Source organism: Macrobrachium nipponense, chromosome 8 (genome assembly GCF_015104395.2).
Source record: "Macrobrachium nipponense isolate FS-2020 chromosome 8, ASM1510439v2, whole genome shotgun sequence".
Taxonomy (NCBI): domain Eukaryota; kingdom Metazoa; phylum Arthropoda; class Malacostraca; order Decapoda; family Palaemonidae; genus Macrobrachium; species Macrobrachium nipponense.
Window position 1 is genome coordinate 33,536,919 of NC_087203.1, and position 16,826 is coordinate 33,553,744.

The window sequence follows — 16,826 nt, forward strand, 5'->3', positions numbered from 1 at the left end:
CTCTGTATACTTTATTATCTATCTTCTGCAATTCATTTATTGCTTTCCTGTCAAGTTTCATGACTTCCATCGCATACATGAATGAAGGCATCGCTAGTCCCTTTCCAGTACAATTTTCCTATTATTTTTTACCCTGCTACAGCTTTTATTGATGACTGCATTAGCCATATTTGCCATCTGCTTTGCTTTAATTTGGGCCCTTTTTATCTGTTCTCTGAAGCAGTCTTTCATGTTGTTGATTGTTACTCCTAGGTATTTAATATTCTTAACTATTTTTATTCCTTCTATGTGTTCCATATTCTCCACATCATCGATACTGTACCAGTCATTGTATATTAGTATGTTACTCTTGTCCTTGTTTATGTTTAGGCCACATTCACTTGCGATTTCCATAAGGGTTTTTATTGATTTTGTTATTTCTTCTAGTGTGTGCCCTAGTATTAATCCGTCGTCTGCATATAGTAGTGCCACTATCCTTATTACTTCATTTCTGAAACCTTCTGTTGTATTTTCTAATTTTTCTATTATCAAGTACGTTATTAATAGAAAGAATATGGTTGAGCCATTGCATCCCTGTCTTATTCCATTGGTTACGTTTAGTTCTTTTTGTTCTGTGTTGTTAAGGCATAGGCTTGTTACGTCATTTGTATATATCTTTGCAACTGTATTTATTACTCTGCATGTAGCCTGTATTTCATCATGACCTCAATGAGCTTTTTCCTATTAACCGAGTCAAATGCTTTTTGGAAGTCTATTGATACTACAAATAATGGGTCCTTTCTTCGTAAGTCTCTTGTATGCAGTATTGCAAGATATATGAATTATCGATTCCTCTCCTTTGTGCGGTAAAGCCTGATTGTAGTTCATTCATTTTTCCTATATTTCTAATATGTTTTTCTATTTTGGTTCTCAGGATCCCCATGAAGATTTTATATGATGCATTTGTTAGAGCAATTGGCCTTAGATCTTTGACTGTGGGGTTTTGTTTTTTGGGCGTAAGTGTTGTTTTTGACTTAAACCAGCTTTTCTGTGTTTTCCTGCCCTTCAGTATGTTATTTAAACATTCCGCCAATTCTTTTTGAAGGTTGTTACTTTGTAATAGTAATTTGAACAGTACTGGCTTCATTCCATCTGGTCCTGGTGCTTTATTTGTCTTCATTTTCTCAAGTTGATTTTTTACATCTTCTTCTGTTATGTTGATTTCTTCCATGGGTCTGATCTCTGTCTCTGTAGGGTCATACACTCCATGCATATGTTCCCTTAAAGATATATGGCATTTCATCATGCTGCCTTACCTAATCTTTTCACTATTTCTTCCATGTCATGTTTGTACTGTTCTTTCTTGCTTTCATTCCATATCTCTCCTATTTTGTTTTCTTCTTTTTGGTATATTGTTTCCCAGAATTTTACCAGCTCTTTCCCAAGGGTTTCGTCCTTCATCTCTTGCTTATTTTCATCGAATATTCTTATCCATTCTTTTTTGATGTGGTCTTTCCTCTCAGCATGTCTATATATTCCCAGATTTTCCTGTGTCGTGTTTTTATCATTCATTATCTCATTTCTAATCTTTTCTTCATATTCTTCATATGCTTTCTTTATTATTATCTGTACTTTTTGTTTTTGTTTAAGATATGCTTCTTCATAGTATCTTTTTTCTTCTATTCTTGTGGCTTTCCTTTTTAATTTGTTATATACTCTTCTTTGGCTTATTCTTTCTTTATTTCTGACCCATACTGGTTTCTATTTCTTCTTGCTTTCCTGTCTTTAACCTTCTTTTGATTATCTTCTCTAAGTTATTTGTTTTTGCTTCACTCATTGTTTCTTCCAACTGGGTTAGATCTCCTTTTCTGTCTGTTGGCTTACTGTAAACTTTATATATTCAAGGTATTTCCTGGTAGGACTCTTCTGTAACTTTCAAATATTTGATTTCTTTTCTTTTGTTTCATTTCTGAATGGTTTTTCCTTACTTTAGTGTTCATTTTGAATTGGACCTTTATGAGGTGATGGTCTGATAGATCATATTCATATTTTCCCTCGTCTATCTTCATACATTCATATTTTTTATACATATTTTGGTTGACTAGGGCAAAGTCTATAGCACTGTTCTGATCTCCTCTACTCCAGGTTATCTCTCCTTTGCAGCTGGGATCTCCATTTAATAGCGTTTTAGGTCAATTTTTCCATTAGGTCCGATAACATATTTTCCATTTTGATCAAGTTCTTGTGTCCCTATGAAACCTAAGTGCCCATTGAAATCCCCAAGGACTATCATAGGCAGGTCTGTGGATTTTTCTATGGCTACATGTAAGGCACTTATTATTTGTTTATTTCTTCATTTATCACTAGGTTGGGAACATGTAAACCAGAATTATGTTGAATATTGTTGTTCTATAGTTAACCTTTACTATTAGAATGTCTTTGTGTTCCGACTTTTCTTTTTCTATCTGGATCTCTCCTTTGGTTCTATACATTATTAGTAGGCCTCCTCCTTTGGTGTCGTCTTCATCTCTCATTGAGTCTACCACTCTGATGCTTGTTGGGAATAGTAATTTTTGCTGTTTAAGGTGTGTTTCTGTGATGCACATAATTGTGTTTTCTTTTGTTATTTCCACTAGCTCGATTATTTTTGCTTTTGTCAGTCCTTGGGTGTTTATAAGCTTTATTTCAAGATTTCTTGATATATATTCTGTCTTGCTCACTAATTTTTCACTTTCTCTATTTACAAAATTGCTTCTACCGTCTAACCATTTATCTATCTTTTGCAAACCACTTTTTTCTATGTCTAATAGTCTAAGATTGTTACTGAAGGTACTTCCTTCACCTACCTGCCCTAAACTAATTTCCCTTCTTCTACTTCCTTCCTCAGAGCTCTAACATTACTACTATATATTCTATTTTCTCCTAAATCTAATTTATTTACCAACACATAAAAAAATCATTACTCCCTATCTCTAAATTATTTACAATTCTATCTACTTTACATTTTCCTACCTCTAACTCATTTACACTTCTAACAATTCTTTTGTTTGTATCTATATTCGCCTGGATTTCCTTTTTAGAGCATTCTAGTCGTCTGAAAGTTTTCTCTTCTCTTCAGCTCTCCCTTACTTATGAACCATCCTTCCTCTTTGTTATCCTGCTTTTTCTTTAATTCAGATCTTAATATGCTATCTTTTTCTCTTTCTTTAGCAGTCATGTCTGGAACTATAGATATTTTTTGTAAATATCCTTCTTTGCATTCCTTAGCAGTCTGGCACTTTTTAATATGTTCCACTTTTCCCTCTCATGGCTGAGTTTCACTAGAAGTGGTCTGGGCCTTGATCTGCCTATCGCCTCATTGTTTTGACCTTGTTGCAGTCGTGGCCTACCTAACCTTTCTACATCTTTAATATTCCATTCATGTTTATTAAGGTTAAGTTCTTTTGTGAATATTTCGTTGCACCTCTCTTCATCTAGCTTCAAGTTCTCTGTTTCCTCTCCTGCTATATGCTATGGCAGGTGAAATGATTAGGTTTTCCTTCCTTCTGTCTTTGTCCTGGGCCTCTTTTATTTCTTCCTGAATTGTTTCCCTTATTCTACTGCTGCTGAGGATCTCTTCCTTTATGTCTTTTGCTAGGGCTTCTTTAATGTCCTTAATCTCATCCTTTATGTCTTTGACTAGGGACTCTTTAATGTCCTTAAAGTCCTTAAGGGTTATTTCTATTTGCAGAAGTCTACCTTTAAGCGTCTGGTTCTCTTCCCTGAGTTCTTTGATCTCTGTATCCTTCTGGTCCTGGCACTTACTACAATCTGCACAATACCATTTTATTACATCTACAGCTCTCTGAATCCCAGCATACTGATCATTAGTGATATTGGTGCAATTCGTATGAAACCATTCCCTACATTTGTCGCATTCTAACGCCTTTTGTTGCCTACCTACTTCCCTTCTACACTGTGGGCACGTGTCCCCTGAATTTTGGTGAGGTCTAGCACGGTTATCAACTCCACCTACGCTATCTCGGTTACTCCTAGATCCTGCCATTTCTTATATATGCCCTAGATATGCAAAAAATGTAAACCAATGTTGCAATACTTGCAATACGAGAGCTTCCGACTTAATTACAGCGAAGAAGAACAGTCATATTTCTTAAGTGAGTACTTTAATAACTTTAACTCTCATACTTGTTCAGTGACAGCTGATGAAAAGAAGAAACGTAATGTCAAAAGTGGACGAATGAAAGTAAAATGATTTAATGAACATTGAAGGTAATTCTATAGCTGTTTAAGCTGACGGAATGAACGAGAGACCAAAGAGTGTGATTATGACATGTCGTTTGGTCAGATATCGCTTTTCGAGATAACATGACACATGATATAGGTATTCATCCCCTACCCCCTTCCCCCACCTCTCCAACGCCCATCGCTCCCCCCCTCCCACCCCTCTTCTTGTTCTCTGATAACCAGAGCAGTCGAAGCAGCAGCACTCGACGGTGTTAGATCCCAGTGGGCATCTTCTTCGATTCGCAACTTGGACGCAAAACGTCAGTGAAGGAAATTTGAGTATATCAAGAACAGTGTAAACAGGAGAACTACCATTTAAACAAAAACCAGCCTCGGTCAGGTGAGGCAAGGGAGACTGATAGATAGTTGAATCGAAGTCTTATCTCTCTGGGGAGAGATAATGGGCTGGGCTCTATTAAATCACCTTTCGCCCAGTTGCTGTCTCTGCTCTTACTGACAAGGGCACCTCCAGAGACGGTAATTGACTTCCACTATTCATGCAGGGCAGTGTCTGTTATTTTCGACTAACGCCACCGTAATCACAGTCCTTCTCATTCAAGTGCATGGTTCGTGACGTCATGTGACAGAATTGATATACGTGACCATGATTTTATTGGTGTTTTGATATTTTTGGTTTCTTTCGTTTATTATTTGTAATTCACGACAGCTACTGATTTGCTTGTGATTATCATTAAGAGCCACGTGATATACGAACGCACTAACGAGCTATTATTAGTGACTCGATCAGTCAGGAAGTGGAAAACAAGGAACAGAAAGGAGCAATGAAATGGTGAATGAAGAAGGTAGACTGATATCTCTCATTGTATAGATAAAAACAATGGCGCATCGAAAAGCAAGTCAGATGCTGACTGACCCAGAAGTGACGATTTTCTCGAAACGAAATGAGTGAAAAGTCTGGAAATTTAACATTTATGAAGATACTCTACCAAGGTTCATAAAAAGACTTTTATTTCTAGTGAAAGCTAATCAGAGAGCCAGAAGAAACGACTAATGATGGTAAATGCAACAGCACCAGGGACTTTGGGAGCTACAGGGGGAGCTGGGGGAGTAGCTGCTGCTGCAGTGGCTTCTGGGCCAGGAAAAGGAAAGGGATCCTTCGTCAGGAGGTCCAAGGGAAATGTCTTCCGAAGGGCGCTCAGCACCGTGGGCATTGTCTCCAAAGGTAAGGATACTTCTGTTCTCTTTCTGTCTATCTGACCTTAAAATCTGGAGGTATGTTATCCCCATGCCAGCCCACCCACCCCCGTATTTTCTCTCTCTCTCTCTCTCTCTCTCTCTCTCTCTCTCTCTCTCTCTCTCTCTCTCTCACACACACACACACACACACACAACAAATCAAACGAGAGGTTATGTTATCCTAATTCCTGGGAAGTAAGCAACGCGTGACGTTGGTTGAGCAGATGCGCAAATGAAGCTCCGAGATATGGCATTGTTCTCCTACTTCTAAGAAAGCTCAGGAGTTGTGGCCAAAGAGAGACTAGAAAGGGTGCCGTGACTGAAATCTTGAGAGGAGAATTATGTCCAAAAAGAAGGGCGGAGGACAGCACGGCAGTGCTTTATATAGTAGACCCAGTGGTCGCTCAACAGTAAGTGAATGTCTCGGTGCGGACCATAAGATCTGCTCTGAAGGGCAAGAGTTCGTGCTGCTCAAATCTATTGCCAGCTTATCGAACAACAATGGCAAGAACACCTCGCCGGTTTCTGGGGGCTGGGGGGAATATTGTCCTGAAAGTACCACTTTAAAAGCTCCTTTCTACTTGATATAAAAGTGAAATTACTTGCTCAGTGACTGGAAAGTCTTTACGATTTATATGACATACTGCTATGTACGGGAAAGTACTTTTTTTGTAATCTAATGGCTTCGTGACGGTCATGTGGATATACTTCTATGGAACTTTTCTTTCTATTATGGTGACGCGAAAATACGTCTTTGGACACCATTTCTGTTGGTGCTAACAGAAAAATACTCCCGAAACTGCAATATCATTAATTTTGAGGAGGTAATACTCTATTCGAATTCACCGTCTTCGTGACAGAGCTACAAATACTTGTGGGCACCGCGAGTGGTTAAATCCAAGTTGAAATAAGTTACGCAAATGTCTGCCTATTTTCATGTGCTACAGAAAGTAACAGACCGGTTACGACTGGCTTTACTGTGTTGACATGCCGTTCCTTTTATTTGTAACGTCTAGAAAATGACGGAAGTAGCCAAAGGTAAGCGAAAATAGGAATTTAATGGATAACAAGTCAGCATAATTGGAACGCTTCAAACAAAGCTAAGCAATCCACCTCTAAACAGTAACCTCTAACAGTAACTTATCAAACTTTAACCGCTTGCTGGCAGTCCTGAGACCTACTTGAGTTAAGATTCCCGTAAAATTCCAGACTTGACCCTTTGCTGTCTAATAAAAAAAAAAGGCTAATAAAACAAAGGCAAACAAAACCTAGGCATTTTAGCCTTTCTTAGTAACGACATAAATAAAGACACCGTGAATCATAATTTCAAATTATTATTATTATTATTATTATTATTTTTTTTTATTTTTTTTTTTTTTGCTCTATCACAGTCTTCCAATTCGACTGGGTGGTATTTATAGTGTGGGGTTCCGGGTTGCATCCTGCCTCCTTAGGAGTCCATCACTTTTCTTACTATGTGTGCCGTCTCTAGGATCACACTCTTCTGCATGAGTCCTGGAGCTACTTCAGCCTCTAGTTTTTCTAGATTCCTTTTCAGGGATCTTGGGATCGTGCCTAGTGCTTCTATGATTATGGGTACGATTTCCACTGGCATATCCCATATCCTTCTTATTTCTATTTTCAGATCTTGATACTTATCCATTTTTTCCCTCTCTGTCTCTTCAACTCTGGTGTCCCATGGTATTGCGACATCAATGAGTGATACTTTCTTCTTGACTTTGTCAATCAACGTCACGTCTGGTCTGTTTGCACGTATCACCCTATCCGTTCTGATACCATAGTCCCAGAGGATCTTTGCCTGATCGTTTTCTATCACTCCTTCAGGTTGGTGCTCGTACCACGTATTACTGCAAGGTAGCTGATGTTTCTTGCACAGGCTCCAGTGGAGGGCTTTTGCCACAGAATCATGCCTCTTTTTGTACTGGTTCTGTGCAAGTGCCGGGCATTCACTTGCTATGTGGTTTATGGTTTCATTTTTCGTATTGCACTTCCTACATATGGGAGAGATGTTATTTCCGTCTATCGTTCTTTGAACATATCTGGTTCTTAGGGCCTGATCTTGTGCCGGCTGGTTATCATTCCTTCAGTTTCCTTCTTTAGCTCTCCCCTCTGTAGCCATTGCCAATTGTCATCGCTGGCTAGTTCTTTAGTCTGTCTCATGTATTGTCCGTGCATTGGTTTGTTGTGCCATTCCTCTGTTCTGTCTGTCTTTCTCCTGTCTCTGTATATTTCTGGGTCTTCGTCTACTTTTATTAGTCCTTCTTCCCATGCACTCTTTATTTAGCCACTCGTCTTCACTGGTTTTCAGATATTGCCCCAGTGCTCTGTTTTCGATGCTGACGCAGTCCTCTATACTTAGTAGTCCTCTCCCTCCTTCCTTTCGTGTTATGAATAGTCTGTCGGTATTTGCTCTTGGGTGTAGTGCTTTGTGTATTGTCATATGTTTCCTGGTTTTCTGATCTATGCTGCGGAGTTCTGCCTTCGTCCATTCCACTATTCCTGCGCTGTATCTGATTACTGGCACTGCCCATGTGTTTATGGCTTTTATCATATTTCCCCCCCCCCCCTTTCCGGCGTTGAGTTTTGACTTGAGTATCGCCTTGAGTCTCTGCATATATTCTTTCCTGATCGTGTCCTTCATCTCTTGGTGTTTTATATCTCCTCCTTCCATTATTCCCAGGTATTTGTATCCTGTCTCATCTATGTGTTTGATGTTGCTCCCATCTGGTAGCTTTATCCCTTCAGTTCTCGTTACTTTGCCTTTTTGTATGTTGACTAAGGCGCATTTTTCTATTCCAAACTCCATCCTGATGTCCCCAGATACAATCCTTACAGTCTGGATTAGGGTATCTATTTCCTTGATGCTCTTACCATACAGCTTGATGTCGTCCATGAACATCAGATGGTTGATTCTATTGCCTCTTTTCTTGAGTTGGTACCCGGCATCCATCTTCTGTAGTACTTTTGTCATGGGAATCATGGCTACTACGAAGAGTAGTGGGGACAGTGAGTCGCCTTGGAAGATCCCTCTCCTGATATTAACCTCTGCTAGTCTTATTCCAGAGCTTGTAAGTATTGTATTCCAGTTGCGCATTGTATTTTTGAGGAAGCTGATGGTGTTTTCCTCTGCCCCATATATTTTCAGGCATTCTATTAGCCATGTGTGTGGTATCATGTCGAAGGCTTTCTTATAGTCTATCCATGCCATGCTTAGGTTGGTTTTTTTTCTTCTCCTACTGTTCTTCATTACCATTTTGTCTATCAGGAGCTGGTCTTTTGTGCCCCTACACTTCCTTCTGCAGCCTTTCTGTTGGTGGGGGATGGTGTTTGTCTCCTCTAGGTAGTTGTATAGCCTTTCACTGATGATACCTGTTAGTAACTTCCACATAGGCCTGTAGTTACTGGCTATATTTCCCTTACTCTTGTCTTTTTGTACTAAGGATGTTCTTCCTGTGGTCATCCATTTGGGTGCTTGGTGATTTGAGATACAATGCTGGAGTTGTTCTGCTATTCGTGGGTGTAGTGCCTTGAAATTTTTGAGCCAGTATAGATGGACTTCATCGGGACCTGGGGCTTTCCAGTTTGGCATTTTCTTTAGTTGGTGTCTGACTGTGTCTGTCGTGATGTCTGTGAATCTTTGTTTTATTCTCCCTGTTTCTTCTTCCTTGACTTCCTGGAGCCATGTTGCATGTTTGTTGTGTGATACCGGATTGCTCCATATGTTTTCCCAGAGTCTCTTACTTGGTTCGGCTTCAGGAATTTCTGGGTGGTTGTCTTCCCCTCTTAGTTGGCTGTATAGTCTTTTCTGGTTGGTTCCGAATAGTTTGTTCTGTTGGTATCCCTTATTCCTGTTCATGTACCGTTGGATCTTATGTGCTTTGGCCTTAAGCCTCTGTTTTACATCTTCTATTGTGTTGTTTAGTCCCCTCTCTTGTACTTTGTATTTCTCGTTGAGTTCCTCCCTTGTTTTCTTGCTTCTTAGCCTTTTTTCTGCCATCTCTTTCAGTTTACTCAAGTCAGATCTCATCACCATGATTTGCTTTTCCAGGCGCCTTTTCCAAGGAGGTTGCTGTTTTGGTTTCTGTTGGGTTGGTTGTGCTGCTGGTGTTGGTGTTCGAATCCCCATCAGTTCTGATACTAATCTTGCTCCTGCATATGTCAAGTTATTTGTTTCTGTGATACTGGTTGTGTGTATCATGCCCATTATTTCATTGACCTCACTTGTTTTTTCCCTTAATTTCTTGGTGTTGTAGGCTTTCATGGAAGGGATCTTTGTTCTTTCTGTATCTGGCTCCATCCATTGTCTAATCTTTTCTACCCATTCCGTCTTCTCTGTTACTTCGTCGGTGTTTCTTCGTGTGTCGTTGTTTGATACCTCATCCTCCCTGTCGTCTTCTGTGGCATCGTCTCTCAGTTCGTCTTCGTGTAATTCGTTGTCGTGTGACATTTCCCTTTCCAGTTCTTCTCTTTCTGTTGGGGAGAGCCAGTTCTTTTTCTTTATGTTCCTTACTTGGTCTGCCAGCCTCTGCTCTGTTTGGGGAGTGTTATTCCTCTCATTCCAGATGTTGACCAATCTTCTTCTATATCCTCTCTCTGTCGGGTTGCTTCTGATGTAGCATCTCCATATTTCCTTATTTTCTTCTCTTGTCCATTTCTTCCTTTTTGCCTCTGTAGCTCCAATCTCAGGCTGTTGATTACTGTCGTTGTGGTGATCAGTTGCTGGATGACGACCTCCAAGTACCTGACCGTCTTCCCCTTCAATTGGGTTGAATACCTGGTTGCCGGACGAAGCTCCTCTGTTGCCAGAGGTTCCATTTACGTCGTTGTCGTTTATTCCTTCATTTCTTTCCATCATTGCTGAGTTTTGCTATTTAACCCATAGCTGGACCCTACCCCATCAGGGATAGGTACTCATTTACAGCTGAGTAGACTGAGGAAGTTATGGTAAAGATCCTTTCCCAAGGAATCAACGCCGAGGAGAGCGGTCACCCATCCAACGACTGACCAGCCCCAATGTTGCTTAACTTGACTTAAGTCTATTGACGACCTAACCCACTCCTCCACGGCGCCACATATTATTATTATTATTATTATTATTATTATTATTATTATTATTTTTTTTTTTTTTTTTTTTTTTTTTTTTTTTTTTTTTTTTTTTTTTTTTTTTTTTTTTTTTTTTTTTTTTTTTTTTTTTTACGGACAACAAGCCCACAGAGGACACCGACTTGAAATTTAGGCCTCCAAAGAATGTGGTGTTCATTAGAAAGAAGTAAAAGAAGGTAATACGAAGTACAGAAAGAAGAGATCGATAGAGAAGAATGAATAATTTAAGAAATCAATCAATAAATAAATAGATAAAATGTAAGTAAAATACAAGGAGAATCGTTTTAGGGTATAGTAGATTCACATCAACCGTACATTTGATGCCTAGTCCAGTCCCTTACGACGCTCCTGATTGGCTGTTGATAAGCCAATCACAGGGCTGGAAACTCTCAGCCTCTCTTGAGAGCTCACATAGGTAGGATGTATGTTCCACCTCTCCCGATGGATACTTTTGAAAGACGTATCCCTCAGGAGAGGTGGAACATAGATCCTACCCATGCGAACGCTCGAGAGAGACAGTTTCCAGCCCTGTGATTGGCTTATCAACAGCCAATCAGGAGCGTCGTAAGGGACTGGCCTTGACATCAAATGCACGGTTGATGTGAATTTATTATAGTGATGCACTGCATCTTCGCTGACTGTTCCACAGTCTAGTGGTGTGAGGAATAAAGGATCTCTGGAACTGAGACGTTCAAAATCGTAAACTGGTCGATAACAGATGAAATTCATGCTTTGTAATTGCGATGTTGGAGCCGATGCAGAGCAGGAAGACAGGGGCAGGCGTGAGAAATCCTCACCTTTCCTACAATGCCGCGTCCTGACCAGACCTTGCCTTCCTAACCTAACTTAGGGCGCCGTGTCCTGACCTGGGCGAGGGGAACCCCCGCCCCACTAGTAACACTGAGTACCCCTGTCTCTCCACTCTACGTATATAATACCCAACAACTCTTAACATCTCGATTCCCCGATACTCTCGGGTGGATGCAAAAGTGTGCGGGAAAAAATCTGTCTCGGGGAAGGACTTTGTTTATATATATATAATATATATATATATATATATATATATATATATATATATATATATATATGTATATATAATATATATATATATATATATATATATATATATATATATATATATATATGCCTGGATTGCTATTCGTAGCCGTTATTACGCTTTTTATCTCTCCCAAGCCCGGATAGAGGGGTTGGAGTCGGGCAGGGCACCCGTCCGTAAAGTATCTATATACCAAAACACATCATGAAATAAGTGTGAGAAACACCTGGAAAAGGCTTGTCATAAACAGCGACCCTTACTAGCGATTAGGCTAAGAAGAAGAAGAAGCTATCACTAACGATCAAGTCCTGCTTCTTTCTTCAAGTGCCATGTTCAGGCATCGTTCAGTGACTATTTGTAAAAGTGATAAATATCTGACCACCGGATCATTATTATAGTAAGCTTGTAAACACTCCGGGTACCTATTTAGAACGGATTGCAAAATTACTGCGCTACTTTCTCTGTTGCTTTCATTTTATTAATTCTCGAGAAAGTCCTCGTTTATTAATCTAAATTTTTCCCATGAAAAATGGAGACTTGTAAGTCGAAATGAACATCGTAACCTCGGCCTAGACCGTGATCGTAACTATCAACACGAATGAAACTATTAGCGGCTGACAAATCATAGCACTTCACACAGCAAGTTTACGGAACCTTCTTTGAATGTAAAGCTGGCTGGTTATCATACATTAGGACTTTTTGTATCTGAACATGTTTTCATTAGATTAAGCTTTATGCAGTGCGTGTTCTTTTCCTCTCTGGATCGCTTTGTAAGAAACAGAATAATGAAATGCGTGCTTGACAAGAATCCATCACTATTCGACCTTCAGGATTAAGTTTGTTTGTTTGTATGGTGTTTTTACGCTGCATGGAACCAATGGTTATTCAGCAACGGGACCAACGGCTTTATGTGACTTCCGAACCACGTCGAGAGTGAACTTCTATCACCAGAATATACATCTCTCACACCTCAATGGAATGCCCGAGAATTGAACTCGCCAACACCATACTGACCACGCCACTGAGGAATAAGATCCTTCCCCGTACTTGCAGGAAAAAGAACCCAACACCGTACAAGGTTTCAGGACCTTAAACAGAACCTACCAACGCCAAAATATGTTGTTAGTCCGTCTACAGGGAAGGAGTAGTGAAATATGGCTGTTGGGAACAAGGATCCGCCAAGGGGTCCTGTTACGAACAGAGGTCTCCTATACAAATAATACAATGACAACAGCGACATAGTCACACCAAACTACAAAGGTATCCAGTGGCAACAACGCATGAAAATCATGGGTCACTGTGCCCCCTTTAAGCCAACCTGGTGTTTTGCCACCCTGATAAATTGACTAAGATTAACCTGCATCAATTATTGATCCAAACTATTTGCCAGCGATAACAATGAAATCACTTCATTCATCTTAACAAGGCAAGTTATCAATAGCCTTCAAAGTAATCTTTCCTGTAATGTTTCTTTAGCAAGTGTTCTGTGTTCAACAAAGTGCCACTACATTAGAACCTACGATTCGTCTTTAACCTTTCCTGATTTGATTATTCCTTTATTCATGAAAGAATATGGCCACTGAATAGGAGAACCAAATCACTATTCTTGTCTAGGCCTCATTCTCTCTCTTTCTCTCTCTCCTGAGACCCCCGAAACGGATAAAATCATGTATGGAAAGGTGCGTTCCCTTAAAAAAAAACCTGTATACCTCTGTCGTCCTAAGCTGCGAAAATAAGTACTTTGTTGTTTGTCAAACGTCAGGGGTCGCAGTTATAGTAAGAGAGAGAGAGAGAGAGAGAGAGAGAGAGAGAGAATCAGTATTCCGTCAAAGTATGTGCCATCATAATCATAATTGAAATCGGCAGAGGCTGACGGATAATGCTCATCCCCAACGGAGTGAAACTATCCAGAGCATAATCTCTCTCTCCTCTCTCTCTCTCTCTCTCTCTCTCTCTCGTAGCAGTACAAGGCGCAGCCAGGAAGGCACTACCGGTTCCACTGGGCCTCCACATCAACCAAAGACTGGACCCTTCCACCTGGACCTACTTCGAAATTCAACTCCAACAAAATTTTCAGCTTTTATGATAAGAAAATATTTCAAAATAAAAAGATAGTTCTAAAAATATTAACGAGAATAATCAGCATAAGAATTTCAAATCGGCTTGATCCATGACAATAGAATATTAATGCCTACATGGAAACCATTTGCATACCACAGAGAATGCCCAAGTAAAGTCTGTGGCGTTATCAGTTCCGGGAAATGTACACAATGATAAGAGATAATGCAGTTTCAATATCATTAATGGTATCTGCGTCGTGTACTGTCATTTCAAATGAAATCTCATGTGTTATATATTTCATTTTTTTTAACAATTCGATATGTACGCACAAAGAATTGTTCAGTAATTCTATGGCGATACATATTGTGTTCAATCTCTAGATTTTGTTGTAACAAGAGTAAACGTGCGTTTAAAATAGGCAACGCGAGTATATGAATATATTATATATATATATATATATATATATATATATATATATATATATATATAGTTTACATGCTTACATACATAATTATATATAAATTAATATTAATATAGTATATATATATTTACTATAATACACATATATTATATATATATTATTTAATATAATTATATCTATATATAATTTAACATGCTTATTCAATACATACTTATGATATATATATATTTATATTATATATAAATATATATTATTATTATAACATATATATATATGATATATATATATATATAATATATAATATATATATAAATATTATATGTATATGTATGTAGTATGTATGTATGAATGTTTTTTTTTTTTATGTAATGTATGTTAGGAATGAATGAATGTATGTATGTATTTTAAACGCACGTTTACTCTTGTTACAACAAAATCTAGAGATTGAACACAAGACATATCGCCTTGGAATTACTGAACAATTCTTTGTACGTACATATCGAGTGGTTAAAAAGTAAAATACATAACACAACAGATTTAATTTGAACTGACAGTACATGACGCAAATACCATAAATAATATTAAATCTGTATTATCTCTAATCATTGTGTACATTTCCCGGTATTGATAACGCCACAGACTTTACTAGGGCATTGTCTGTGGCATCCAAATGGTTTCCTTGTAGGCATTAATATTTTATTGTCATGGACCAGCCGATTTGAAATTCTTATACTGATTATTTTCATTAATATTTTTAGAACTACCTTTTTATTTTGAAATATTTTCTTTTCATAAAAGCTGAATATTTTGTTGAAGTTGAATTTCGAAGTAGGTCTAAGTGGAAGGGTCCCGTCTTTGGTTGATGTGAAGGCGCCTTGTACTGCTATGAGAAAGAGAGAGAAAGAGAGAGAGAGAGATTATGCTATGGATGGTTTCACTCCTTTGGGGATGAGCATATGTATGTAATATAAAAGTAAATATATATTATATATATAGTATATATATATAATATATATATATATATATATATATATATGTATATATATATCTATATTGTATATGATATATATATATATATATATATATATATATATATATATATATATATACTATATATTATAATATATATACATACTACTTATTATTATGTAAAATCACCTCCCTTATCCGGTATTGACTGGAGTTTGTTAAATTCTTTGCCCAGGTACCTGGTAGGGAAAGTATTAGGTTGTATAGTTCGGCGGATGAATATGTGGGCAAAATCTCATTCCGATGAGAGATTTTATTTTTTACTTATTTTCTTCTTAAAGAGAGGCCAACAGGCTCTGAAACGGAAAAGTTTAGAGGTGTATATATATATATATATGATATATATATATATATAATATATATATATCTATATATATATATATATATATATATATATATATATATATATATATCTATATATATATATATATATATATATATAGATATATATATATAATTATTCTTCTAGTATACTATAATTATTATATTAATATATATTATATATATATATATATATATATATTCTGGAGTCGTTGTTAGGTAGCATATTTTCTTTAAGGCATATGGTTTTAAATTCCCTCGACCATTTGTTAGTACAGTTTTCTTGCAAATGCTTTCATAGCATCTCTAGTTTCCGCAATTCCTCAGAGACAGAGTACAGTAGGTCGACATATTTCATCTTGGATAAAATTCCTTAAGTGTTCTTCTTTTTATTTCCGTGAACGTGTTTCAAAATCTTGCGATTTCATTTTCAGTACCTAAAAGCATATATTCATATTATAAAATGCAGTGGGGGCTATTAACTCTTATAAAGTAAATGTTTAAAAGTATACAAATCCAATATCAATTACAATTCTGCATTATTTTATAAAGTCTTAAATGGTAAATAATAATAAAATATTTCATACATTATTAGTACAGTATATGAATTCTCAAAAGAAAAACTAATGTACAGCTCTCGATAAGGGCCAGTGGAGGAGGCCGAAACTGTTGAGCTAAAAGGAATCTCAGCTTTTCTTTCCCCCTGTGGACTACAACCTCATATATCTATCTTCGTGAAAATGGAAGACTAAAACCGCATCGACAATTATATATATATATATATATATATATATATATACTATATATATATATATATATATATATATATATGTATATATATGGCAATAGTTTTGCAAAGCTTCTGTATAAATCCTGATACTTTGAGAAGAGTGCCAATTGACTGATTGGAATTCGAACAGTACAATTCCTGGTGCAAGTGATTCACGCACATCCCAAAGAATACGTTCACTATACTCTGTTTTTTTTTCATCTGTCCACCCGCCTGTGGTGTTTGCGTATGGTAACACTGCGTCCCGGGCGTTAGATAGTTACGCGTTTGTGTAAGTTTTAGGTAAATAAAAGGATATCTGGATGTACATTTGCAACTGAAAAGTGTTTTAATAATTTACTGTATGCGAATTACACCGTCAATATTCAAAATAGGATATTATTAGAATTGTTGAATGTAACTATCTAAAGCCCGGGACGCAGTGTTACCATACGCAAATACCAGAGGCGGGTGGACAAACGGAAAAAAACCGATTATAGTTAGAAAATGCAGGAGCCGGAGTGCGGTTTTGGGTGACAAACTAGCATATGGGCTGCTGCATGAACGAAGCCCTTCTATCAGAG

The 16,826-nt window shown here is 37.7% G+C and overlaps 1 protein-coding gene across 1 annotated transcript in view; it reads left to right on the plus strand.

Moving 5' to 3' along the window:
- Positions 1 to 4,465: 4,465 nt before the first annotated feature.
- Positions 4,466 to 16,826, plus strand: part of LOC135222655 (serine/threonine-protein phosphatase 6 regulatory ankyrin repeat subunit A-like) — a 41,723-nt gene continuing 29,362 nt past the window's right edge. Inside the window, exon 1 of the mRNA XM_064260799.1 lies at positions 4,466 to 5,446. Coding sequence (XP_064116869.1) covers positions 5,275 to 5,446 — 172 coding nt within the window. The 5' untranslated portion in view covers positions 4,466 to 5,274. The remainder of the gene's footprint in view (positions 5,447 to 16,826) is intronic.